The 27,988-nt window shown below is 43.5% G+C and overlaps 2 protein-coding genes across 2 annotated transcripts; one reads left to right on the plus strand and one right to left on the minus strand.

Annotated features, from left to right (window-relative positions):
* Positions 1-583: 583 nt before the first annotated feature.
* Positions 584-22,489, plus strand: LOC109853109 (probable chitinase 3). Its single transcript, XM_020424884.1, has 17 exons — positions 584-880; positions 16,711-16,792; positions 17,394-17,554; positions 17,816-18,053; positions 18,227-18,406; positions 18,584-18,707; positions 18,814-19,123; positions 19,256-19,682; positions 19,852-20,069; positions 20,160-20,314; positions 20,387-20,527; positions 20,647-20,728; positions 20,811-20,876; positions 20,948-21,133; positions 21,309-21,431; positions 21,519-21,720; positions 21,848-22,489. The coding sequence occupies exons 1-17, from the start codon at positions 875-877 to the stop codon at positions 22,054-22,056; spliced, it is 2,910 nt and encodes a 969-aa protein (XP_020280473.1). The 5' UTR covers positions 584-874; the 3' UTR covers positions 22,057-22,489.
* LOC109853108 (chaoptin) lies at positions 22,272-27,927 on the minus strand. The gene is made up of 10 exons (XM_020424883.1): positions 27,729-27,927; positions 27,459-27,642; positions 27,222-27,369; positions 26,981-27,091; positions 26,084-26,830; positions 25,563-25,711; positions 24,589-25,371; positions 23,750-24,504; positions 23,162-23,678; positions 22,272-23,013 (listed from the first exon to the last, which is right to left on the minus strand). Exons 2-10 carry the CDS (start codon positions 27,640-27,642, stop codon positions 22,697-22,699), a joined length of 3,711 nt encoding a protein of 1,236 aa, XP_020280472.1. The 5' UTR covers positions 27,729-27,927; the 3' UTR covers positions 22,272-22,696.
* Between the last annotated feature and the right edge of the window lie 61 nt (positions 27,928-27,988).

Below are 27,988 nucleotides of genomic sequence, written 5' to 3' on the forward strand. Positions count from 1 at the left end.
TATCGGTTTTCCATTATCTTCTGTGTCACGCTTTTAGTCTCTTCGTTTTTTTTCCCCTTTCTCCCTCGGTCGATGTTGCGCTCCGGAATCAATCGTCGAACAAGTGTTCTCTTTCTACGCTGATTAAAAACAAAATTCTATCTTCGGTTCAATTTGTTTCACGCGCGCGCGTATTTTCGTGCGCGTCGAATATTGAAAAAGTATGACAGTGTCTGAAAAGACCGTCGGAGTTTCGATGTCCGTACGCGTGTCGTCCACCGACGACTATAGCGCACGCTGTCACTTACTATACGCAAAATGAAAGGCGATTTTAATTGCGGCTATAACTACGACGACGACGACGACGCTGATGACGCCGACGAAGACATCGTCGTCTCGAGGCGAGCTGCGAAAACGTTCGCCGGAGAGAGAACGGGTGCACCCCCCGTTCACAAGAAGTAAGAGGAAGAGGAAAAAGAGAGTGTGAGAAAGAAAGAGAGAGAGAGAGAGAGAGAGCGACATGGCTAGAGAGAGGGAAAATGAAAGAGAGCAAAAGAGAAGAGAGAGAGAAAGAGAATGACAGTAGGTTGGTCTGCCACGGCAGTCAGTGTTTCCCGAACTGTTGTCAGTGATAGTTCCCCGATCATGCGGCGACGGATCCTCGATCACTGATCCGTATCAGCAACGAGATCCACAATTTTTTTTTCGCCGATCTGCCGGCAGTTCTGTCGCGCGAGTTGTTGTTGAGTTTTCCTTGTTCGTTTTTTTTTCCCCCCATCGACAAAGACACTGACCGGGAGGAGGAAAGATTTTTCGTCGAATCTCTTGTTCGCGCGCTGTGCTTAAAAGTCACGGGCCGTTGTTGTTGTTGTTATTGTTTTGAATAATTGGAATAATGATGGTGAGTGAGTTTTTACACAATTTTATTATCAATCGATAATTGTAAGTTTTCTCTAAATATTTTTTTGAGGGGAAGAGACCAGCAATGATATCCGTCGAAGATCGTCTCGTCGAAGGAAGAGATCGTTTCCTTCCGAACGCGATTTGAACTCCAATTTTGCGAGATCGAGAGATCGTCGAAGAAACGCGACGCGATGTTCGATCGCGTTTTTCATTTTTCACGCGGCCCCGTTCCCAAGTCGCGTCCGATTTTCGCGATGAAGTTATTACATCACACGCGACCGAGAGACTACCGAAACCGGTCTAAAAAAAAAAAGATCAATGTAGAATTTAAAAGACGTTGAAGTAGCAGAGCCGTTTGTCGCTAGTTCGTCGATACTTTCGACATTGCTCAATCTCGATAGAAAAACTCGCGATTAAAATGTCCGCGGTCGAATAAAAAAAATACACAGAAAAACCCACCGCGATACGATACAGAAATCGGATTCTGCGGCAGGTCGTGTGCGTGCACACGCACACGCACTCGCGGATACCAGGACCTTCGGTGGAGAACTCGTTCTGTCCTTCCGGGTTATACCTGCGAGTCCTCTCACTTTCGTCGTGCGACGACCTCGCCGATGCAGTTTTTCAATGTAACGGCATAAATCCCCGCCTAACGGCGACATCGAAGTTGTCGAGTGATTTCGACGCGCGTGGGCGAGGAGTCTTTTCTCCACACCCGAATCGCGTACGAATTGACAATCAATTAAGACAAAAGCAAACGCATATATTGTTATTCTGTCACAATTTTGTTGAGTGTCCGGTGCGTTTTTAGCGCGCCGCGAGAATTCACCTGTTTGCTTTGTGAAAGCGCGGATCGTCGATCCGAGGACCGTCATCCGTGCAAATTGAATCGCGCGCCGCGAACTTCTCGTCGCTTTTCACTTCTCGCTTCCAATCTCGTGAGCGATAAATCTCGCATCTTCGCGAGATTCATTTCGGGCGAGAAGAAGCTCGCTCCGGGCTTTTTTTTTTTGTAATGAAAAATTGTACGCAAATACTGGTGTCGTTCTTCTTGACTCGTCCGAGAGAGAAAGCGCAAGAGACTGCGGCGCGGCACGTATATATTATCGAGAAACACGGCAATTTTCGAGAGGGAAAAAATATTTCTTCCCGTCAAAGCTCTCTTCTCGCATTTCTCTCTCTCTCTCTCTCTCTCTCTCTCTCTCTCTCTCTCGGACGCGCAGAATAATCTGCGCGATTTCCGATTGCAAAATGTCGCGCGCACGCGGCGCTACAAAATCTATATCGCACATTACAACTTTCTATCTCATCCTGGGGCCACGCCCCGAAGCTGCCGCACACGTCGCGCAAATGGCAATACAATGCTAATGACAAGTCAAACTGCCGCAGCATTTTCAAGTGGCCCTCTCTTCTCCCCCCTTTCTCTCTTTCAGTCTGTTTTCCAGGAAAGTATTAACATTTAATTTATAAGCTCGACCGATGCTCGGAGAGAATTACATTCGTCGAGAGAGAAACGAATTGCGATTCTTCCGAGAGAGGAAAAGGATGTGTGTCTCTCTATCTATCTATCTATCTATCTATCTCTCTCTCTTCCATTCGAAATCGCGCGCAGGATGCAGCCACGATCGCGCTGAATTATTAATGAGCGTCGCTAATCGTGACTAGTTGGTGTAACGGTAAAGAGAGAGAGACTCGTTTTCTTTCAGTTACATGGAACGCACAGGTGAAACTTCCGAGAATCGATCGTTTGCGATATTTTATATATCGCGCGTCGAAACAAACACACTTTCGTTCATTCTTTAACGCGACGTCCCGCTCTGTTTTAAAGTCTCGATGCGTTTTACGCGTGCGCGTATAATTCATTTTACGCGCTCGCGGATAAATATCCGTTTGAGCTGTAACATCTGACATTTGTTTACAATATATTTTATTTATTCCAACGATTTTATTTTAAATAATAATTCGCTTTGGAAAAATCCGCCTGATAGTGAAATACTGTCTACAATTACCTTCGTGGAGTTGCTGAACGTCGAACGTGTCGTCGGAAGAAAAAACGGCGAGCAATCTTGCAAAATAATCTTGTAAATAATCTTATCTCTCAATTAATCATATAAAATACATCTCGCAATATGTTTTGCTCGCGTCTGATGCGGACACTTCGAGCGTGCGCCGTCTGTGTAGATTCGAGAGATAGGAAGTCGAAGAAAACTCGCAACAAAAAATTATCGCGCCCGAGAAATAAAAACGTCAGACAACGTTCCGAGCGGAATCGGCGCGGAATATTTCCTCGACAAGAAAACAGGCGCGACACACGCTCGGTGAATGCGCGCAACGTACGTACGTACAGGTACTATAGCCGCCGAATCGGGTGGACTTCGATAGAAGAAATTCGGACCGGATTCCACCGACTTTCTATCTACGATTTTTTTTCCCGCTCAGTTACGACGCGCATTGTGCGCGTTTATCTCGAATTACCGGACCGCCGCGCACACGCGAAGATTCGAACGGGTTTCTGAAGCGACAGAAGCGGAGGAAAGTGACAACGTTGTAATGAAGAGTCTATGGAAGCGCGCGAGTCAATGTCCGAGGCGGGGTCTCTCCTCGCGCATTGTCGCGCGCAATTCTGTTAGAAAATCGCGCGAACGGAACGAAATCTCGAGAGAGATGCGTTTTCACCGAATGCGAGGTTCGTTTAATACCAAAGCAAAGTTTAGCGCCGCGAACGCGAGATCGGCCGGAAGTGAGGTGAAAGAGCGGCGGAGATCGTGTGTGTGTGTGTGTGGGTGTGTGTGTGTGTCTCTGGAATATATGAAGTCGCATCGGGCGAGGAAAAAAGATAAGAGGAAGCTTATCCAGGCCATCACCGCGCGTATCACCGACTTATCACGTTTTTTGCTGCAGCGATGGAAATTTCATAAGTGCGCACGCGTAAACATCTCAAATCCGGTGGAAGTGAGCAGACAGGTGAAAGGACGATGTGCGGAATCGAATTGCGATTAGAGACGAGAAGAGCGTCCTTGAATGTGAAGAGAACGTTTTGTAAAAAATCAAAACAAAACATCGCGCGTTCGGTGTAAATTGGAAATAAATTTGAAGAGAGACTACGCGCGTTTTTTTCTCTCTATCGCAGAAACTACGCGGAGTGAAACTACGTCTCGCGAGGAGACATTAATTACTTTTACGAGAAATCTCTCTTGTAGACAATGAGAAACAATGTATATTATTTATAGCAAAACAAATTATATTTTTCTACGCTAATGTGCGCAAATAAAAATCTAAAGTACATAGTGGGAGTACTCGATGCGAAGCAAATAATTAAAGCGCGGTCGCGTGGTTCTCTGGAATTATGAAAATAAGAGGCTTCTCTCTGTGGTATGAGAGCATTCATATAATAGCGAGAATGATAATGACAAGTGGAACAATAATATCTAGAATGAAAGAAAAAAAGAAAAGAGTGGAAGCAACGTGGAAACGGCGCGGCTCAGTTGCGCAGCTCGCAACGTCGTTCAACCTCAGCTGCTTTCCAACGTAACCTACATACGCGATATCTGCCTAAAGAGAATAAAAAAAAAAACCCTTTCTTATTAACGTGTACGCGAATTAAGTGCTCGAAAATTAATTACACGGTTTGAAAACATTTCTTACATGCAAAATTGTCTAACGACGTCGAACGTCAAACAATAAAAACATAAAATAGAAAATAATGATGTTACACGAAAACATCAAACGTTAACTTAAATAGAATTGTCACTCAGCAAAATTATCGGGCCTTAAAGAAAGTCAAACTTTTTCAACCTTCTTTTTAGTATGCGTGTAAAAAGTAGCTCGGAAATTAATTAATTAAAACATTTCTTCCATGTAAAAACTTGTTTATCGACGCTGCTAAACGTCAGATAAAACATAATACAAACAATAAATGATTTTGTACGTAATTATTATTTTACACACAAATAAATATATTGAACGTACTCAAAACGAATTATTGCTCAGAAAGATTTGAAAATAAAATCCTTTTAATTTTCTCGTCAACGAAGTAGTTCGATTTTACAAACAAATACATCGAATGTGTCTGAAAAAAATTATCAAGCAATAAAAAAAATCGTCACATCAATGGATGTGACATTTCGTTGCGACGTCTCTCGTCAAAAAAAACTGACTTAATCGACGCCGTAAAAGGCAAAAATAGGAAGTGAACAAGTCTGTCTATAGACACATCGCAGCGGTGTCCTGCAGCAGGAAACCAACGAGTTTCGTAAGCGCGCGACGCGCGGTGTCCCCAAAGGCCCCTCCAGCGGAAGTCAGGTGAAAACGGTTCGCAAACGTGCGTAGCCTGGAAACGAATCGCGAACGTCATTCCGATGTGCGACGAGGAGGAAGAGGAGGGGACAACATCGGCGCTCAATATCGAAACAAAAATCGAAGATTCACCTGCATAATCGCGCGTGTGTGTCACAGTGTCGCAAAGACACCGCGTAAAAGCGCCGCAAAAAAAAAAACGCACTAGACACGTGTTCACACATCGATATGTTCGATTTACGATTAATTCGCGTTAATCATCTCGCAATAATTAAGTTCGAATCGAGTGAAACTGGTTTTGTTGCGAATAATGGGAGACCAAAAAAAAAAAATTGATTAATTTCTGTATGCGATACGCTCGATGTGATTTAGTCGCGGTGTAATATTTACGATACGCTTTCCCGTCGGGTTCGGATACGCAAGATCGGCGAAAGTATCGATCCCATTGCTACCTGAACGCGGCGACGACGACGTCCAGATTGTCGACGGTTGCGCTCGACAGTTTGCTCGGACGAGAGCGGATTTTTTTTTGCTCGGGTCGTTTCCAGGTTAAAACGCGTCCGGACCCTGCCGACGTGTTTAACAGGTTGTTCTTATGTAAGTCGCAAACACGGACTCATGTGGATTACCGCGGTCGATTCTGCGGAATCTTAGAAACAAAAATGCCACAAAAATGAGGAAAAAAAAAACAAACTGTTCACGTCTCGGTCGTTTATTGTCGTTGCAATAAAATCGCGCGTGCTAGGAATCAGAGAGTCGATTCTCTCGATTCGTCTCGATGTTTATTGCTGCCGCTTTTTCGCGTGTGGCTTTCGGCTGCTTGTGTCGCAACTTTGAACAGTTCGGGATTACGCGATTAATATTCGTTTCAACTCGTGGATGAAATAATTTCGAAAAATGTGTGAAGATATAATCGCGACGACGCGCGCGTAATGTCAAAAAAAAAATCGCGATAATTGACGCGAACAATCGAACGTTTTACTTTTATTATGGTGCAATAAAAGAGGAGAATAAAAAATACTTCTTGCAACAATTAAATGTTCGTCACGTCCGAAGGATATCCGAACGGCTGTTTGTCAATCCTGTTTTTCGGCGTCGAAAGTCAACTCCAGTCGCGAAATATATACATGACAAGAAATCCGCCGGGAAAAAATCTCGAAGACAGAGAGAGAGAGAGAGATATTAAAAATTTGCACGTACGCGCGCGAGTCTCGCGACACGTCGCGAATTGATTTTAATTGACGAATACAAAGCGGAGATAATTGCCGGTGAGAAATATCGTGCGAAAAAACTCGCACAATGGTCGGATGAATTTTCTTACGAAAGTATTGTACTACATATAAATTGATAACATCTCGTGCGTCATTCAAGGTTAATTAACTTGGAAAGTGAAATTCGTCTCTCGTGCGCGCGTTGCTCTTTCGGTTGCTCAATGCACCGTGCGCCGTGAAGAGTCTCGGCCGTCTTCGTCGAGAGCGACCCGTCTTGTCAAAACATTCTGCAAAATAACAAATAATTAACGAATAGTCCTTAGAAGAAATCCTTTAGTATCTAATCAAGAAATGAGGATTTCAAGAACCAAACGCTGGAAATATGTGTATATGATATTTTTTACATTAATTACATATTATATTTTTTAAATTAATACACTTAGTAATTCGAACTGGACTCAATTCGAAAATTCACATTGGATGCTTAATAATTTAATTTTATCAAAATTGACGCATTAAAGAAATATATTTATAAAAACTACATATTTTGCACATACATACAGCGCGTTTGACTTCGTATTTCTTGACTGAAAAAAAAAAAATAAATAAAATATTCTTCTGTGTAAAATGTGCGATATGAGGAAGAAAAAATTTCAAATTATCTAATTCAAGTTGCACAACACTTAGGAAATAAATTAAAAACTGCTTCATTACTTACCGTCCTACACATTTGACGTGTTGACTTAAGATGCGAGATCTCGAAAGCGAGACACATTATATAAATGTTACACGTGCGCGCACGCATGTCGGAATAAAGCGTGCGCTTTATCTATGGGAAGAAAAAAGAAATCAAAAGATTGTTACAACTGTTTCAAGTCGCGAAAGAGAGACTTATACAAAAGCGCAATCATTGTGAGCAAACGTCGCGAGATGATGAGAAAGATCGATCTTCGGTTGATAGCGAGTCACAATGACGCGTCGTGAGGTAACGCGGTTTTATATTTTTTAATGAGAAGATTTATAATAATGAGAGCCAACCGAGCGAGCCGCCCCCTCCCCCTAACCCTAATTGAAAGAAAAGTTTCGCGATCGGGAATGGAAAAGACGCGGCGCAAGAACTTGCGCGCGACGTTCGAAGCGTCGTCGAATTGATGTGAGCAGAGCGACGTAATCACGCGACAAACTATAGTTGGATGAGAAAGACGGGATGATCGGTTTGCAATAACTTAATCCAATTATCGGAGTCTTCAAGGATGTATGCGCTAAATGAGAGAAGCGCCTTGATCGGCGGATGATTGCGCTGAAATGACGTCCGGAAGAAAGTTGCAATTTTGCTCTAATCAAGAACCAACATGAGATTGGAATTGCAAATTCATTGACAAGTAATTTATTTTGTAGCATAAGCGACATCATAAGATTAAAAACAAAACGCAATGTAACGACGTTCTCTTCCGTCACGGAAGAGACGATTCAAGATATTTGATACTCTAATTCCGAATCGCGTTTTTCTCGGTCTTAAAAGTGATCTGACGCATTTTATGTGATTTCAAGATATTTAAACAATTTTGCAAAAAGTCTGGCGTCTTTTTTCTACGTTCGATTTTTAAACAAAAAAAAAACTATCTTTACGTAATTTTTTTAACGATTTTTGAAGAGTTTCGAAAGAACAAAAGATTGAGAGGTTCAGAATTAGAGCTAATAAAATCTAATGTCTTTTTATATAAACAATGTGGTTTGGGATGTCGCAATGTCTCGGGAGAGAAAAAACAAATTGCGCTAAGCTGTGAGAGAAACGTGAGGAATATAGATTGCACTTCGGGAAAGTTCGGCGTAACTGCACTGAACGTACGCGAACTAACGGAAATGATTAGAAAAGAATAATAGATAGTTTCTTTTTTCTTTCCGCCGTCGCGTCGGCACTTTCACCGCGGGTTAAACGTTAATTGGCTGTTAATGAGCGCGCGCGCGAGCGCGAGCGAGTATCCCCTTCTTTGTCGGTCGTAAAAGGAAAAAAAAACCGCGCGTGTCCGTAATTCATATTGTTACAACCGCGCGACAGACGTGACGTTGCATTACGTCGTCGGTGTTGCACGACGTTCTAATTGCTTACACGACAGAGACCGAGCGCTAAAAAAAAAAAAAAAAAAAAAACTCCCGGGGAAACCGTGTGGAAAAACGACGGGAGCGCGATCGATCGCGCTCATCGATGCGGACGGAACTCGCAGCTCCGCATAATGTTTTTACAGACCCAACAAAGGATGTAAACTCTACTTGCGTGCGGCAAAACGTAAAAATAATACGCGCGTGCGCCTTTTTTGTTCTCGCCTTTGAAAAAAGAAATTTCGATTAAAAATGTAACGAGCGCAGAAACAGTTGAGATGACGTAAAGTGATATATATATATGAAACACATAAATATAAACGATACGTAATACGATTACACGATGGAAGGCCAAGTAGGTTTCAATGGAAACTATTAATGAGATTAAGAACAGTAGGCCGTTTTTTTTTTTTTTTTTTTTTTTTATCTCTCACGAGCTTTCACCCGAGATTTCAGGTTAAGCGACTAATTGGCGACCGACAATAATCTGATCGTGTTTTTCGATTCAAAATCTCGCGAGTTGACGGAGTCGCGCGCGTGGGGAATTCAAATTTCTGGTGAAAGTTGAATGAAAAAACTGACCGCGCGAAACTAAAAAAGCGCGAACTTCCGGAAATTCCAAATGCGAAGTAAACAAAGCTTCCGAAGTTTGCAAACAATCGAATAAATCGTTGACACGCGTGGGAAAATTTTATTTAAATTTTTCCTCTTCTGAAAAAACGCGGCAACAATGTCGTAACGAAAGTGTAACGCACGTGTCTAATTTGACATGCAACGAGCGCAACTCCAACGAGCTTCGCAGAAAATGACAAGATCCGCACGTGCGCAGAGAAAGAAGACAAAGAAGATAGGCGCGAGGCATAAATTAATGCCGGATAAAGGATGATAATAATCGGTTTGCGGTCATGAACGAATGCGCGTCATTGCGCGTCGAGAAGAAATTCAAGATCGAAGGCACGAGAGCGAGTTTTAAGGTCGCGACGAGACAAAAATGAGAATCGTACTTGTCATTACGGAGCAAGCTTCCCGCGCGCACTTCTAGCAATTGTTACGTCAGCGCGCAAATTACCGTTAATGCGCCGAGTAACGTATGCGCGCGCTCGCCTCGCCTTTCGAGTTTTCATAATCGACTTATGTCGGGGAATTATCGCTCGACGGGGGGGTCGTAAAACGAATCAGGTTGCGATTTACATTTAATTGTCGCCAGAGCTTTTGCGACGTTCGTGAGCGGACGCTCGATGAAGTTATTGCAAAATTTATTCAATCGTCGCGTTTTCACAACCGCGACTCAATCGCGTCGTGCGAACAAAACTGTGCGAACGTTAGACACGCGCAAGGACATTTGCGAATTTGCATTCTACACGTTAATAACAAATTCAATCGCTCGAACTAGTTCATAGTAAAGTCTCTGGTGAATACGTAAAGAAGAACGTTTTATCATATGTTATTTTTTTTTGTACGACTAACGGTTTTCGAAAAAAAATCCAAAAAACGAAGAAATTAATTAGTTACGACTCTTGACGCTGAGACAAGCGAGATGTGAGACAAAGTCTCTTTTCCACAGCCGGGAAATTGACGACACGGTGATCATTCACAATAAGTCGTACCTTTCCGAGAGATGCGCCATTGTGTGAATCCGAACCTTTGATTTTAATCTCCGGCTGATTGCAAAAACCACAATAACGGCGAGTCGTGTAACGGCGCGAGAAAACGTGTGTCGGGCGCGGTGGAAAAAAAAAAAAAAAAAAGAAGAAAAAAATAATAAAGAATGGAGAGCGCGGAAAGAAAAGGAGCGCAAGGCTCTCGAGAACCGTGCGAAGGAGGCGTAAAAATGTATAAGCGACGGCACGCGCGCGTAAAATGAGGAGGAAAGCCGCGGACGCGCAAATTCGCGACGCGACACAACGTTTTCGAGAGCAATTCGGCACAAAAATTCGTCACGTAGAAATTCAATTCCTATACAAAGGACGAAGGAGCTTGAAGATCGAACAGAAGAGGAATTTGCACGGCGCGAAGTTCGCCAACATTTAATTTCTCTTCTCTGAAAATTTATCGTTTCGATTTTTTTTTTTCGCGTCTTTCGTACACGCAACATATTTGACAAAAAGTTTATTTTTACACACGATTTATTTTTATCGCACGATTTACCTTCGCTTTCACATTTTGCAACATACAAAAGAAGTTGTTACATCGAAGTTGTTAACGAAGGCAAACGGCTTGGAGATTTGCCGTCGCCGTTGAAGTCGAGTTGGAATTAATAACAACTGTGTGTGTATGACGGGAAAACGTTTCTATTCTTACGCTCGCGGAGAGGTCGACGACAGTAATTCAATAAGGAATGCGCTTGGGGAAACGTTGCGGAATTCGAGCAGAAAGAAGAAAGCTTGACGCCGCGCGGAAAACAGCGCGAAACGCAATATTAATCCAAAAAAAAAAAAACTATATATAACAGAAATCAGAGCTGTCGGAGAAATTTGCTATTTCATTATATAAAATACAGAAACCGCAAGAACACGTAAGAAGAGTAATAATCGTTCCGTTCGCGTGTAATATACGCGCGCGGAACGGAATGACGTAGCCGACGACGCCGGTTGCCGAAGAGCCGGAGTTTATTTATTCGCAGTTGCGAACTTTTTACATAAAAATTCAAAAAAGGAAGCAAAGTGTAAATAACCTCGTTCAAAATTCAAGAGATCTCTAAGGGCGTCTCAGTTCCGCGCCGGCTGCGGAATGAGAGCACTCGAGTGTAAACCAGGTAAATGTAACGCGGCACGGACGAAAAGAAAGCTTACAGGCGAGAATAAAATCCTCATTGCATCTCTCACGCGCCGCTTTGCTTCCACTATTTTACTTGCGCGTAAAAGAGATCCGCGTCGTGACTCACACGTATAAATTACCCAATTTGAACGCGATGATTTTCACCGAACCGCACCGACCAGACCGTGTTCGGTGATCGAAGGTGTAATAAATGCTGCGTGATTCTGACAAGTACCAATTATATGCGAAGTCGCAATTAGCCGTTTCTCGATCAAATGACCGTAATCAATAATGATAAGTTCGAATTATGACGATTGTAAATTTAATCGATCGTAGTGAGCAATAGAAGATTCAGTTGATGTTAAGAACGGTTTTCGATCACTCGCATCCAAGTTTATTTTGATTTTTGAATTTGATTTGAGGCCTGTTTCAACCGATTATATACAAAAGTAATATTTTTGGAACAGAAAATTGTTGACGACAAAATTCACATGAATTTTGTCTACGTTCGCGAGAAAAAGGGAAAACGTCGTGCAACCGATACCGATCGCGCGCGCGCATAATCGTTCGCATAATTGCATTTTCCCCCTTAATAGGCGACGGTTGAGAATCGATTTCTCTCGTTGGCGGCGAATCAACAATTAGACGGTCGAGTCTGGGACGGCGCGCGTACCTTTACGACAACAGGCGGGTAACTTTCGAAAATCCCGAACTCCGCGCGCGTACGTGGAAAGAAGTACGCGCGCGGAGAACATCGTCGTTGAGGTGCTTTGGTGAAATTTTCACGGATGAGCGGATCTGTCGATCTAGAATCCGCCGCAAAAATCGACCGGCAAGAGCGCATCTCCCATTCGCATCCTGTGTGTGCGTCTCTCTCTCTCTCTCTCTCTCTCTCTCTCTCTCTCCCGGCTATTCGCTCGTCGTATCTCGAACGTAAAACGAGGACGCGACGCGGTAACGCGCGCGGACTTGCGTTGATTTTCACAACGCGATTTCAGATGCTAATCGCAAGAAGAGAAACACACCGAGAAGGAATTGAAACCGGTACAATCTCGAATTCCCTCGCGAGAGAAGAAGATTTACACCGATCGTGTTCTGCCGCGCGAAGAAATCATATATACAAGACCGTATTCGGGACAAGTCCGGCAAAAATCTCGCGATTGCCGCGCGCTCGCGTGACGTGTCGTGCACCTCTTCCTACGGTGAGAAGAGAGGTCGACGAAACCCGACACGTCGCGATTTAAACACATTCCCTTTACACATCGGCTAGACTCGCGCGCGCGAGCGAGGGACGTTGCACAGCGTTGCTATATAAGAGGAACGTTGGAAATTATCATCCTGCCAAGTCACGGATACTCAAATGGCTGTGTGTACGAAGGAGTCGCGCAATAGGAACCCGCGTTCTAAAAAAAAAAAAAAAGAAGGCTACATAGAAAATCTCTCGCTCTCTCCGCGACTACGATGCGGAGGATTTGCGCGCACGCTTGTATGCAAATCCCCTTCTCTTCCCGAGGAGAGACGAGGGCTAGAGACGTGTGAGACTTAATCTCCCCGCGTATCTCGGTTTAATTAATAACCCGAGCTAACGAACGAAGTCACCTCGGAGGTCCGAGGAAGAAGAAGTGTAACGTGGACTCGCTCTCACGTTGGATGCGAGAGCGCGCGCTCTCGACAATGAGCAATGAGGTGAAAAAATGAGAAAGGGGGCGGGCACGGGTAATTTTTCGTTTCGACGAGATATGACCATTGTGTGAACGATGCAGCGAGCGAATGTGGAGCGTGCGCGCGCGCTCTCGTTTGTTCGCTCGCGTTTACACGCGGTGACGTTTATGGAAGATAAATAACGTTTTAGAAAACGCGGCGAGAGGCGCATGTAAGATGTTGTGAAACGGGATTTGCTCTGAAACCGCAATTTTAATGACGGGTTTGAACGGCTCGATGTCTATTTCTTTTTTTTTTTTTTTTTTCGTCAGTCCAGGCAATCTTTTTGCACACACGCATCTTCGCGCAAAGTGAAATCGGGGAACTGAAAATGTTACAATTGCAATTATCGTTTTCTCCTCCGTCATTGACATCTTATGTCAATTTATGTAAGCTTCTGCATTACAAGCGCAGTCTTTGAGGAAACGATTTTTGAAACGTGTGTTTCACATCGTTCGGACGCAAATTTCACATATTGTTCGTTGATTCGTGTCGCGAGCTCCACCTTGAAATCGAGGAGAATCAGAAACAGGAAAACATTCGATTCAAACGCAAACATTTTTAGAAGTGACACGGAGCGTTGTTAAAGTTCTCCGATTTCGATCAAAAAAAAAAAAAAAAAAAAATTAAATAAAATTCATTCTCTTCGATAAACGGCACGTCGTCGTGCGGAACGGCCAGTTTGCAGGACGCGGCGGGAAAGAGAAGTTTCACTTCTTCGAGAGATATCGAACTCACCGTCGTCGTCGCACACGAAGACACGGCGGTAGAGAACGGCTCGGGGTATTGATATAAAAGCGGGGAGGGAAATCGCGCGCGCGCTCCGCGCTGAATATCATTAAAGCCATGTCGCGTAATGACATTCAGCAATCTCCGCGAGGAGGAGGAGGTTCACGAGGTTAAGAACTTTCCAGACTCTCGTGGCTGGAATACAGATCGGACGACTAAAAAAAAAGAAAAAAAAACAATCCGCTCGTCGGCCATGGCCTCGAAAAACTCGCGGACCGATTCGCCGAAGCGCTTTCCTCCTTTGCGAATAATAATTAAACACAAGCGAGAACGATAACGATCAATTACAACGACTATTTTCGATGTTTCATCCCGCTTGCCGATCATCGTCGTTGTTTAGAAAAAAAAAAAAAAAAAGAAAAAGAAAACGCGATGGAGCGTGTAATGCGATCTCTTCATCGCGGGAGTGAAAACTTCGTGCGATTAGCGTACGAACAATCCCGCTTTGTCTTTGATGATCGTACGGCGGAGATAATTCAGGGAGGAAAGATTGCACTTCCAATGTGCTAAATACTTCGCGGATATTTCATCTCTGAGAAAGATCGAGCGAGAGAGTCGTCAGTACTTGAATATATTAATTTCAAAATAGAATGGAATATTTACTAAACAAGAGGAAAGGAATGTTAATTTGTGCGATCTCGCAAACCTACACAGATTATTTAATTTTGTTATTGAAAAAAAATGTCGTGACAAATAAATAAATAATACAACTTCAATAACAAATCAAGAGAGAAATGTGGGACTTTGTAGCCACTTGTACGCTGGACGTACGTGCGAAATTTATATTTTCGCTTAACGTGTAAATTAATACAACACGCAGATAATTTAAATTGAATAACAATTCTAAAAAAAATTCTTATAGGATGTTACTTTCGCATTTATATGAATTATCCATTTAACCTTCCACGTGTATTAATTTGCACGTTAAACAAAACTTGTAAAACGGCTATAAAGTCCCATTCTTTGATTTAAATTGATCAAAACTTTATTTATTTATTACGAGTGTTTTTTCTTATTAAAATCAGACAATCTGTGCGAGTTCGCGAGGTCTCCCTTTTGTAAATTAAAATTCTTTTCCTGAATTCCGAAGGAACATAATATCTAAAGCGTGAAGTTATTTTCCGGAATGTTTTTTACACTCTGCTGGCCACGCTCGCTCACCTATTTTTGTTTTCCTCTCCGATGTAATTCCGCGGATTTACATGCAACTATGCGCGTTTATTTAACGATGAATTGCTGGAACGCGATCTAACAATTACCTTCTGCATTTCTCGGATGCCAACGAACATCGTTTCGAATCTTTTTTCTCGATTCCACATGTAACTATCGTAGCGATCAGACGATTGTTTGCGCGCGTTTGTCCGTAAGTACTTCAGAAAAATCGCATCGCGATTACATTACATTATTGTGTTGTGTGCGGGCCGCGAGATATTTCTCAAGAACGGATGGAAAACGGTCGCCCGGTGTGAATCACGCGATCGGTCAAGCACCTTATCCGCTAAAATGGAATAAATTACAGTCGCATTCAAACTCGGCGACTTGAAACAATAAAAACGCTCGTCTGAAAAGTTTATGCGATTCGATACGCGACTTGAAAAGCGAAAACTTTGTTAAAATGTGACTAGTATCTGTGACAGAAAAAAAGAGCGCGCGACAAATCCGTGATGAGAAGTGAAGAGAGATAAAAAAAAAAAAAAAAAGAAAAGTGCGAAAAGCGTGTCAGTTTTCTCGGTGATTTTATTATCGCTTGTGATATACTTACTTTCAGTTCTGATGTAATCTCGAATTATTCTAAGCATTCGCGCGCGCGAGCGCGCGAGAAAGAGAGAGAGAGGCAGGTTTGTAACCAATTAACCTCCCACGGCGTTCTACGTTCGATTACCAATTCATTTTCCTTCGCACAACACAGAGCACTCGTAATCCTCGTTGTCGTCTGTTGTGGAACAATTTGCGATCGGTAATTTGATTGTCGGCATCGCAATAACAAACCCGCCGTTAGTAGACTTTCGCCGTTGTCTTCGTCGCGGGATTGCTAATCGAACGCGAATATAAACGATATTGTAAATTTCTCTCCCCTGCAGCACACACACCGATGCAGACCGATGAATAATATACCCGCGGACCGGAGAACCGTATCTCTCGGGTCGTTGACCTCATCGCGCATGAACAGTTGTGCACATGACAGGAGAAATATGCAGAGTTAAGAAACAAACTGCCTGCCGTTTTCTTTGCATTGACACAACTTGCGCAACCGCAAGTCTAGAAAAGATAGAATTAAAAGAGTTGCTTGAGCTTTTTTCTCTTGTAAAAACCAACAATTCGACTTTACTAAAAACTCTGTCTCGTAAAAATACGAATTATGTTAATGAACTGCACCGCTTTCAGCAATCACGTATATCGAACAAGGAGCGCGTAAAAACTTCAGACAGAGCCGCAGATATTGGCGCATTGACAAATATTTTTACTTTTTAAATTGGCGAAATCAACAAACGTTTTGAACGGTTTTCATCAAAATCAATTAATAATATTGTCAAGATTTGTTGATGATAAAATAATAAATAATAAATAAATAAATAAATAAATAAATAAACAAAAAAATAATTAATAAATGTAAAAAATACAATAATTGAATAATTGACTTACAATAAATGATGTCAAAATATCCTGAGGTAAACAAAATATCAAAACAACAAACTATCATAAACAAAATATAAAAAATGAAATAGCTTCTCAAAAAGTTCTTCTGACTTTTTTTACACATTTACTGACAATACATCCAAGAGCCGAAATTCTCTGCCAATTTACATTCGTCAACAATGCAATGTGACTATTTGTTCTTCAGACGTGCTCCGGTTCGGAGAAATTTCATCGAAAGTGATACACGGCGGCGCGTTAAAGTCTCGCACTAAAAACTCTCATTGTTACCTTACCTGTAGTTGTTGCGCTTATATCTCCACCTTCACTTTCTTTTCAGGTATCGATCAGCAGTTCTACTCGGAGGCTGCTACTCGTCTGTTTCGCGGTGTTGCTTCTAGGCCTTCTCCAACATGCCGAAGGTAACCCCGTAATTATTTCCACCGTTTATTAATCCCGCGTTTGAGCTAATCACCACCGTCGTGACGATTCGGGACACTTGAATTGAGGGGTTTGCTTATTAAACCTCTTTCCAGTAATGACTCATTACCGGCTATTGATCAACAATGTAATATCGCGACGGTTGTTACATCAGGATCTTCAGTTCCCGCGACATAACAAATCGCCCACTTTGGATTACGTCAATTTTTCTTTTCTTTTCTTTATCCGTCCAAGAGCGTCTACACCTGCGCGAGACAAAATTCCGTTTCCTGTGTCGCACACAAAAGAGCTCGTCGTATTATACAACAACAATATTATATCCGAAAAAGCAGCAAAAGGATCTCGTTGATATTGCGTCACACATGCAAAACGGTTCCAGGGTAATCGATTCAAACGGGTGAAAGGCACTTGCCTTTCGAGGTTTCGTGTCGTGTATAAGCGCGAAAAATCTTACGCAACGTTGAAACATATATATTCGTGCATGCCCGAGATTATGTAATTTTCCGCCGCGCGGAAAGAGAATCGAAACGAATTTACGTAATTATCCGGTGATTGTGTGTGCATCATCATCATCATCATCAGGTGCGAGGAAGAGATTCCGCAGGCCGACGACTTCCGCGCCGTCGATCTCAAACGATCAGGAAGTCTCAGCCAGTGTCAACAGGTTCAAGGTCACGCGAAATCGTGTCAACAACAAGAGCACGAAGAACGAGCTTCAACCTGGCAAGACAAACGACTACAAGGTAAACGTCGGTTTGCTTCAAACGGCCGTGTCTGACGTTTGAATTAATTAATTCGCAAATTAACAATTATTAATTAACAATTGTGCAAGACAAATGGACAGTCCGAAAAAATTTAGAGTCCAGTTTCGACAAATCTCAGCGGTGTTCAGAGATAGTAAATTTCTCTGCGCGCGTAATCTCGGAATATTTTAAACAAAGAAGATTATTTTTCTTTAATTAAAAAGTTTCTGCGTTAATTCGACGTGTTTTCTTTACTCACAGCTGGTGTGCTATTACACAAATTGGTCTCAGTATCGCACGAAGATCGGCAAGTTCTTGCCGGAGGACATTCAACCTGACCTCTGCACCCACGTTATCTTCGCCTTTGGCTGGCTGAAGAAAAACAAACTGACTAGTTTCGAATCGAACGACGAAACGAAGGACGGCAAGACCGGCCTGTACGAGAGGGTGGTAAATCTGAAAAAAGCCAACCCGTCCTTGAAGGTTCTGCTTGCGATCGGTAAGCTTCCTTTTAGCTCGATTTCTTTTCTGCGCGTCGTTGTCGAGTCCCCCGTTAAATTATTGACACAATCCCCGTATATATGCAATTGGCGTCGCGCGATAATGAGTTTTTGTTTAAAATTATCACGCGAATCCGTCGAATAAAACGATCTCCTCGGTATCTCTGACCAGGTGGTTGGTCCTTCGGCACGCAAAAGTTCAAGGACGTGTCCTCGACGAGATACGCCCGACAAACCTTCATCTACAGCGCCATACCGTATCTGCGGGACAGAAACTTCGACGGCCTTGACATCGACTGGGAATATCCGAAGGGTGGGGACGACAAGAAGAACTACATTCTGCTGTTGAAGGGTAAAGACACGCGAAAAGAGCAAACGACTGGAAATGTCAGACGCACCGCATCTCGATAAGGATTAATTATTAGCTCTTGTTTGTTCCAATGGAACAAACGCGAAATACGTGGAACACCTGACATTTCCACTCGCGAGTCGTCCACCGTCGAGCTCATCTTTCATCGCTTTCTCGCAGAGCTCCGGGAGGCCTTCGAGGCGGAGGCGCAGGAGAAGAAGAAACCGCGTCTCCTGCTGACCGCTGCGGTGCCGGTCGGACCTGACAATGTTAAGAGCGGATACGACGTGCCCGCTGTCGCCAGGTACGTGCAAATAAAAATTAACTTCGCTGTGAATTCGCGCGATCTGCATTTTCTCACACTTCAAAACGCGTTTGTGTGTTTTCTGTTTTCGTTCTCTCACACACAGTTACCTGGACTTCATTAATCTCATGGCCTACGACTTCCATGGGAAATGGGAGCGCGAAACCGGTCACAACGCCCCGCTGTACGCCTCGTCGCTGGACTCGGAATGGCAGAAACAATTGAGCGTCGACAACGCGGCCACCATGTGGGTCAAGCTGGGCGCACCGAAGGAAAAACTCATCATAGGAATGCCCACGTACGGCCGGTCCTTTACCCTCTCGAACTCCGCCAACTTCCGCGTGCACGCGCCGTCCAACGGAGGCGGAAAAGCCGGCGAGTACACGAAGGAATCCGGTTTCCTAGCGTATTACGAGGTATCTCCTCTTTTTTTTATCCCGTCAAAACACCAGCGTAGGTTTTTTTTTTGTTTTCAAGCGACATATCCGCGCAATGTCACAACTAGGAGTGTGACGACACGCGTACACAAAGTTGTCCTTCGATTCCAGATTTGCGAAATGTTGCACAACGGCGCCGCCTACGTTTGGGATGACGAGATGAAGGTGCCTTATCTGGTGCACAACGATCAGTGGGTCGGCTTTGACGACGAGAAGTCCATCAGGAACAAGATGCACTGGTTGAAGAGCAAGGGTTACGGAGGCGCGATGGTGTGGACGATAGACATGGACGACTTCAACGGCACCGTTTGCGGCGGAAACGTTCGTTATCCTCTGATCGGCGCGATGAGGGAGGAACTCATGGGTATTTCGCGGGGCTCCAACGCGAAGGACGTCGACTGGAGCGCGGTCGCCACCACCATCACCGAGACGATCGTGAAGAAACCGGAACCGCACAAGATTTCCGTTTCGGAGGTGCTCAGCAAGTCGAAGAAACTTCAAAAGTCGACGCAGCTCGTCATCAACACTCCGGTCAACGGTAAATTAAGTTTCTCTCAAAAGGATCTTTTTTTAAATTTACTTTCACGAATCGACAAAAAAAAATTGAATTTCTACTAAAAATCACATTGAAATGTCAGCTACGATAATTTTTCAAGTGTCCGACGACTAATCGCGTCGTAGTGAAAGTTTTTTTTTTCTTTTCGCAGAGAGAGAGGCGCAAACTATTTGTTACCTGACGAACTGGTCGCACAAAAGACCGGGAATGGGACGATTCAGTCCGGAAGACATCGACCCGACTCTCTGCACCCACGTGGTATACGCGTTCGCCACCTTGAAGGATCACCTGCTCACCGAAGGAAGCGACAAGGACGCGGAAATGTATCACAGACTGATCGCACTCCGCGACAAGAATCCGGACATTAAGGTAAGTTTCTCTTCGCGAAACGCACGCGTATCTTCTCTCTCTCTCTCTCTCTCTGGCACGTTGCTTCGTGTTTCACGAAAATTTCCTCAGATTCTACTCGCAATCGGAGGATGGGCGTTCGGCTCGACACCTTTCAAGGAACTTACCAGCAACACGTTCCGAATGAATCAATTCGTTTACGAGGCCATCGACTTCTTGCGAGAATACAAATTCGACGGATTGGATGTCGATTGGGAGTATCCAAGGTTTGTTTTTTTTTTTTGTTTTTATTAAAAATACACATGGAACACTTTTTGAAATGGAGTTTTTTTTAATAGAGGAGCCGACGATCGAACGGCCTACGTTAATCTTTTGAAGGAACTCAGGCTGGCTTTCGAGGGCGAGGCGAAAAGCTCCGGCCAACCGAAACTAATTTTGTCGGCCGCGGTGCCTGCGAGTTTCGAAGCTATCGCCGCAGGGTAAATATCACACAACAGTAGACTTTAAATATAAAAAACCGATACAGTAACCTTCTTTGTACAGTGAAATTTCTAACTAATCGAACAAAAAAATAAAACAAATGTTTTTTTTTTTGTAGATACGATGTTCCTGAAATCTCTAAATACCTTGACTTTATCAATGTAATGGCGTACGACTTCCATGGCCAATGGGAAAGACAGGTATTCTTTTTCGTCTCAATATAAAAAATTCGATGTTTAAATTATTAATTAAATTAATTAAATTCTGTTTTTTTTGACACAGGTCGGCCACAACAGTCCGTTGTACCCGTTGGAAAGCGCGACCAGTTATCAGAAAAAATTAACGGTGGTAAGTATTTGGGATCGCATAAAAAATGTTCAAATTCACACTTTTATTTCATTGCGTCGCGCGCGTATCAGGATTACAGCGCGCGAGAATGGGTGAAGCAAGGAGCGCCGAAGGAGAAGCTCATGATCGGAATGCCCACGTACGGCAGATCCTTCACGTTAGTCGACAAGGATAAATTTGACATCGGCGCGCCAGCGTCCGGCGGTGGTGTCGCGGGTAACTTCACCAACGAGGCCGGATTTCTGTCCTATTACGAGGTGCCCGATTTTTTTATAAATATAAATTGATTTAATTTTAAACTTAAATTTATTTAATTAAATTCTATTTTTTTATATATTTTGTTTTAAATTTAATCTTATTAATTTTATTTTATGTTAATATTTAATTACATTTTGTTTTGTTATCAAATCTCTTGTATTTTAAAAAATACAGGTCTGCAGCTTCTTGAACGAAGACAACACGACTCTGGTGTGGGATAGCGAGCAGCAAGTGCCGTTCGCGTACAGAGACGATCAGTGGGTCGGATTCGACGACGAGAGGAGTCTGATCAACAAGGTGCGCGGAGACAGAAAATGTTTTTTGTATAAAAAAATATACATTCAAGAAAAAAATTCAAAACAATATTTTATATCTTTTTGTCAGATGGCCTGGCTTAAGGAAGAAGGTTTCGGAGGCGTCATGATCTGGTCGGTCGACATGGACGATTTCAGAGGATCCTGCGGGTCGGGAAAATATCCGTTAATCAAAGCAATGAAGAAGGAACTGCAAAGCTACAAAGTCAAACTGGAATACGACGGCCCCTATGAGAGCACCTCGAGAAGTGGCAAATATACGACCAAGGATCGTAAGTGAAAAAAATCACAATTGTCTTTCTCGCAATTGAAAAATAAATTAAAATCGCAAAGTGTCCGAGAATTTTGAGATGAGATTTGTTAGCAGAAGGTTTCAATATCGAAACAAATGTTTTGCAGCGAACGAAGTGACGTGCGACGAGGAGGACAATCACATATCTTATCACGCGGACAAGAACGACTGCACGATGTACTACATGTGCGAAGGCGAGCGCAAGCACCACATGCCCTGTCCCGTAAATCTGGTTTTCAATCCCAACGAGAACGTTTGCGACTGGCCTGAAAACGTCGAGGGATGTTTGCAACACACGCAGGCGCCGCCCGTGTAAAAGCGCGAAGAAAATTTTTTTCAAATTTTCCGCGGCACGCAAAACTGTATCATATAAAAGCGACGAGAGTGTCTAGGAAAAAAAAAATAATATTATTATTATTATTATTAAAGGTATTCATCGATTTTCGCAAGCAAGAAAGCAATATAATAATTAGTACGTACATATATTTTCATATCATCGCGCGTTGTAACAAGTTCTCTGCTCTTCGAATGTTTTTTTTTTTTTTATCTTGTTTTTTTATTCCTTAAGTTGACATTGTGTCTGTATTTCTTGAGAAATCTTTTTCCATTCTCGAGTATATCTTCTCTCTCTCTCTCTTTCTCTCTCTTTCTCTCTCTCTCTCTCTCTGCCTTCGCCATTTGTATAAAAGCACAAAACGAAATCACGACAACACACATTGTGTTTGTAAATAAAACCAAAAAAAAATAATTTTCTTCCACACTCTCCTTTGTCGTTCTTGTTAGTTTCGCGAGAGACATCCCTCTTTTTTTCTCGCGTTCCTCGAGCGAGTGAAACAACGAGATACGATCTTTTTTTTACAATTCTTTTTAATCACTTTTGCTAGTAACATCTTACATAAAAAATCACATGCGATTTTGAAGACTAGATCCGAGGAGATTATGATACAAACTCGCGGTTAAGTAGCTATGAAAACGAGGATGAAGACGAAGGCCAGCCAGGCTGTTGCCAGTCGTTCGTAGTTTCCCGAACTCAGGGCGGAAGCTTGACAGGCGGTGTGCGGAGTTCCCAGAGTCAATAGGACCTTGTCGGAGGAGTAAGACGGGGTTGTTTCCGTGCACACAGCTCGGCCGGCTATGGTCCTCAGTTGTCTGGCGTCGGATTGCGACGCCGTGTGAATCTGTCGAGATTCTCTGAGCCATCTGCGCAGCCAGAGACTCAACCAGGCGATCTCGCAGTCGCATTCAAGCGGGTTTCCGGACACCTGCAGTCCACCTGATGAGAAAATTGTCGAAAACAATTAATAATTGAAAATTGGTAATTAAAAAATTCGTAAAATATAAAACTATTATATTTTAATATAATTTTTTTATTAAAACACGATGTTATATCGAGCAACTCTTGCGACTTATCGCAAGCTTACCGGCCACCATGTTGGTCCCTACGGTCTCCCATGAGAGATTTCCGTAGATTATCGACGGGCTGAGCTCGTTGATATGATTGTCCCTCAAATCCAAAGTGAGTTGCGACAGTCTCTTTGTCAGCGACAGAAAAATATCCGACTGTAGTCTTTGGACGTGCGTGTCCTTAATTCTCAATATCAGTTCGCCGCCCTCAATGGTCGAGAACGCCTCGGAAGAGATCAGTTCGAGATCGCTGCCGGTGATGGTCAGTTCTCTCAGTTGCTTCGTAAAAGCGTTTTGTATCTGATGCTTCAGCAAGTGTTCCGTCACTTGGATCTCGACCGTGCGTAGCGGCAAGCCGGACAGCAAATTGCGCAGATGAAAGCCGTCTGCCTGCGGCCATGTTTGAATTCGCAAATGTTTCAAATATTTCAGAGGTCGCAGACACTCGTTATCCACCAATCTGGTCCGATTCAAGTTCCTCAAGTTTAATTTTTCTAGTCTCGGGTAGCCGAGAAAATTTTCTTTTATTAATTCCTGCAAAATTGTCAAATACGACTCTTTTAGTTGTTTTTTTTTTCCCGAGAAGCAGTTCAGTGTTAACTCACCTCAATAGGATTGCCGGAAACGTCGAGTTCCCTCAAGAGACTCAATCTAACATCGGGCATCGATGTTAACGAGTTATTTACCAACAAGAGAATCTTCAAACCCTCCAGATACTGAAACTGCTTGTCAGTGGTTTCATCGACATTGTTGAAAGACAAATCCAAGACGTTCAAGTTTGTTAATGGCAGTAGCGGTATAGTTCGCAGGCCGCAACTGGCCAAGTGAAGCTGTCTGAGATCCGGCAAGTAGTGAAACAGCTCTTTGAAGTTTGCCTGGAGAATGTTCTGAGACACGTTCAAACTCAACAACTTTCCCAGAGCAACGAACGAGTTGTCGGGAAGAATAGTCAGTCGATTTTGCGCTAAATTCAGAAACACCAATTGAGAAGTTGGAAAAGCGGACGAGTCGAGATGATCCAAGAAATTCTCCGCCATGTTCAGATCCCGCAGGGTGTAACCGACTTCTAAGAACGACGACGAAGGTACGACTGTGAACTTATTGTGGCTGAGATCGAGGATTTCCAGTCTGGTGCCCTCGAAAGCGTCCTTCGGCAACGATCGAATCTTGTTGTGAGAGAGATTCAGAATCCTCAGATTCTTCAGGTTTCTGAACTGTTCGGTCGACAGCTGAGTGATTTCGTTTCCGGCGAGATTCATCCGCTGCAGGGATTCCAGGCCGTGGAAAGATTGCTTGCGCAATGTGTCTATCTTGTTGTGATTCAGGTCCAAAGTTTCTAAGTGAGGAAGCGCGAACGTTCCTGAGAAACAGCGCGTAATATTATATTATTATATAATAAAAAATTTTAATGAATTTGTTTTAATTTTGATAAATTTGTTCTCACCCGGTTCGATCGTTGTTAGATAATTGTTTTGCATGTTCAGACTCTTCATGTCGGGGGTGCCGTAAAACGTGTTCGCCGGCAAGTAACTGATGTTGTTGAATCCGATGTCCAGTCTGGTGAGATTGTTCATCAACGATCCGGAATCGACGAGCGCGATCGCGTTGTAGGAAACGTTCAGAGCGAAGTCGGGACCGCCGATTTCCGCGATCGCGGCCAGATCGAGCACGGTCAGCTTGTTGAACTCCAGATGAAGAAAGCGCAAACTGGATAAGCCGTATAGAGCGTTTTTCTCGATTTTCTGTATTCTGTTGTAGGCCAACGATATGGTTACCAGTTTCGGACAGTCCACGATGGAGCCGGACGACAAGACTCTTATTCGATTGCCGGTCAGATCGAGAGACAGCAGCTCGGTTAAATTGTGAAAGCTCGACTCCGGAATCGCTTCCAGAAAATTGTATCCCAGCTTGACGTCTCGCAATTCCGGATGCACGCTCGAGAGAAATATTCTCTCGGGCAGATAGTGCAGCCTGTTCGATTCCATGTTGATGTACTGCAGCTGTTGAAACGAGTAAAAGGCTGTTGGCTCAATGGTCTGGAAGTTGTTGTTGTCCAGAACCAGCCAGCGGAGGTTCAGAAGCGGCCTCAATGCGCGCTGTGGAAAAACGTCCGTGGCGAAGGCGAAGCTCAACTCTAGGATCTCCAGGCTCTCCTCAAGCCCCACGAAGCAGTTGTCGTCGAGTTCCGTCAGGTGATTGAAAGACAAACTGAGTTCTTCTAACTTGCCTAAAAAAAAAAACAAACAAAATTAAATCAAAGTTTATAAAATTAAATTGCGCACACATAAATTTCATTCTTAATTAATTAATCAGACGCATAACTATATTGAAAGTAAGCGGCGTAAGGAATTTAATTTTCGAATCATTGACAGTGTCTTGAACAAAAGAACTTTCGCAAGAGGATTACGGGCAACGCACCGGCTCCCTTGAAGGTCTCAGCTTTCAGTTTTGTCAGGATGTTGTTCCTGAGCAATAGAATCTCAAGGTCCTCCGCCCACTCGAAATCCCCGGGCTCGACGTGAGAGATCTTATTATAGCCGAGATTCAGATGCAGTAGCCTCTGGCATCTGTTACGAAAAATTGATCATCATTGCATCAAACTTCCCGTTATTAGGATCCCGTGTTACTCGTATCTCGCGCGCGCGCTCACCGTGTTATTTATTTTGACCTTTACGATCTATCATCTTGTTACGAGGAACTCCTTCGCGAATGTGGCACAAGAACACACGTCCCGCGACTACGAGTTCGAGATGCAATTACGTGCGCATTAGTAGAGATTTGCATGATCTTGTCTTCTTGAAATACGAACTTAAATGTTTGTAACAAATAAACGTGAAAAAACTTTAATTTTCTGGATTCAATGTAACTGTTTTAAAATTACTTTTTTTTTTTTTTCACGGAAATTAATTTTTCAAACGGTATTAAAGAGAGAGAAGTACCTGGACAGAGCAGCCACGGGCACTGCGTCGAGATTGTTGGTTGCGAGAGACAGAGCCTTCAGATGGTCCGCGAATTCTTGAAAGGCGTCACCCGAGATGTTTCTGATCTCGTTATTAGCCAGGTAAAGATACGACAGCACTTTCAACTGACTGACAGCGTTCGGCACGGCCGGCAAATTGTTGTTCTCCATGTTCAAGTACTCGAGACTGCCTTCCAGACCGTGAAAAGCCTCGTTGTCGACGTTTCTGATACTGTTCGACGACAAGTGAATTCGCTTGATCTCGAGATGGTCGAACATTAGAGCCGGCAACGAAAGCAGTTTGTTCCCGTCGAGATTGAAGTGTCGCACTCTCAGAGTGCGGTTGTTCAGGATGGGGGTTTTTATCCACTCGATCGAATTCTCGCTTACGTCGATCAGCTCCAAACTGGAGCTGCGGAAATCGGGCAGTTCCAGGTGCTTAAGGTTGTTTCCTCTCATGTAGAGCCAAGTGAGATCTTTCAGACTCCCCAGCGACTGTGGGAACTCCTTCAGAAGATTGCTGTTGATACTCAAGGTGTGCATTTTCGGCGGCAGGCAATTCTCGGATAGCTCCTCGATGTTGTTGCTGTCCAAGTTCAGCCAAACCAGCGCGCTGAAACTCGAGAAGACTTGGGGCACCTCGGCGATCGAATTGTCGCCGAAGAACGCGTCCGTCAAGGTGTCCTTAGTGCGGCCCCAGTCACCGTCCAACGACGTCAAATGATTGCTGATATTTGATAAAAATTTTATGTATTTTCTTAAAAAATCGTTTTTACTTCAATTTTTTATTTAAAAAATTTTATTCCAATTTTACTAAAATCTCGATTTGTGCAAAAAATGTAGCAAAAGTCAAACTTGTTTGCTGTCTATCGTGTACCTGTGCATGTTGAGAAAATTTAATTTCTTGAGATCGCAAAAAACTTTGAAAGGCACGTCCTCGAGGGAGTTGTAGCTTAGGTCCAGCGAACGTAGACTGTCCGTAACACCTCTTACAAAAAAAAGAAAAAATATTGAGAATATTTAATCTCTCGATCGCAGAAAAATTACCAGACGCAAGATAATTCTTACAAGAAAACAAAACAAGTTCTTCAACAATTAAACTTCGAAAAACAACTCACAACAGAGACTTTTCGCCTATGCTGGACAACCGATTGCTCATCAGTCCCAGACCCTCGACGCTCGCGGAACTCGCGAGCGCGTCGTTGTCCAGCACTTGCATGCCGGAGCCGGCAATGTCCAATTGAGCCACGTAGCTCTCCGCCACGTCTAAACAATTAATATTTTGCAAAACATTTCCTCACGATCGTTTATCACAAGTGTAAAATCGATTCGCTACGTTTCTTCTGATATATTACCGGGAAATCGCGCGAACGGCACCCCCACGCAACTGATGTCCCACTTGGTGTAGTCGTCATCGTCCTGAACCCAGCACATGCACATGCTATTGAATTTGCAGGGAGTGTTGTGACACTTCGTCACGCTGGGCCACCACAGAAGGAAGAGCAGCACATTCGTGAATCGTATCACGTTGAACGTCATCTGCGCATCAAGACAGAAGATTGTTTTAAAAAAACAAAAAAATTCAAACGCGAACAACAACTGCACGCTTGTGAGAACAATCAGACCTTGTCCTTTCCTTGATAATAATCGAACTTCGATTATTTCCCGCAGTTTCCCCGCGAGTTCAGAAAGCGACGTGTATCAGATTGGCTTTAAAGGCGACGAGCTCATCTCTCAGAAGAGCGTCGGCTCTCAGGACACCTTCATAGCTTGTTGTTGATGTCCTGTCCAAGATCGGAAAGCAAACGCGAACGCGTCGTGCGAACTCAGGTCGCCGAGGATCCCCAGAGCGCAGGTGCCGAGCGCAGGCGCGTCTCCAAACGGC

Source organism: Pseudomyrmex gracilis, unplaced genomic scaffold (genome assembly GCF_002006095.1).
Source record: "Pseudomyrmex gracilis isolate BER0280 unplaced genomic scaffold, ASM200609v1 scaffold_43, whole genome shotgun sequence".
In the NCBI taxonomy this organism is placed as follows: domain Eukaryota; kingdom Metazoa; phylum Arthropoda; class Insecta; order Hymenoptera; family Formicidae; genus Pseudomyrmex; species Pseudomyrmex gracilis.

What these genes read in the sequence shown, in the direction of transcription:
- LOC109853109 (XM_020424884.1), top strand. An exon ending in ACAAGAATCCGGACATTAAG is followed by an intron (nt 20,070 to 20,159) that starts GTAAGTTTCTCT and finishes AAATTTCCTCAG; the next exon opens with ATTCTACTCGCAATCGGAGG. An exon ending in AGAGGAGTCTGATCAACAAG is followed by an intron (nt 21,432 to 21,518) that starts GTGCGCGGAGAC and finishes TCTTTTTGTCAG; the next exon opens with ATGGCCTGGCTTAAGGAAGA.
- LOC109853108 (XM_020424883.1), bottom strand. Translation starts at nt 27,642, where the DNA reads ATGACGTTCAACGTGATACGATTCACGAATGTGCTGCTCTTCCTTCTG. An exon ending in CCCGTGGCTGCTCTGTCCAG is followed by an intron (nt 25,712 to 26,083) that starts GTACTTCTCTCT and finishes TTTTCGTAACAG; the next exon opens with ATGCCAGAGGCTACTGCATC. An exon ending in TCTAACAACGATCGAACCGG is followed by an intron (nt 24,505 to 24,588) that starts GTGAGAACAAAT and finishes GCTGTTTCTCAG; the next exon opens with GAACGTTCGCGCTTCCTCAC.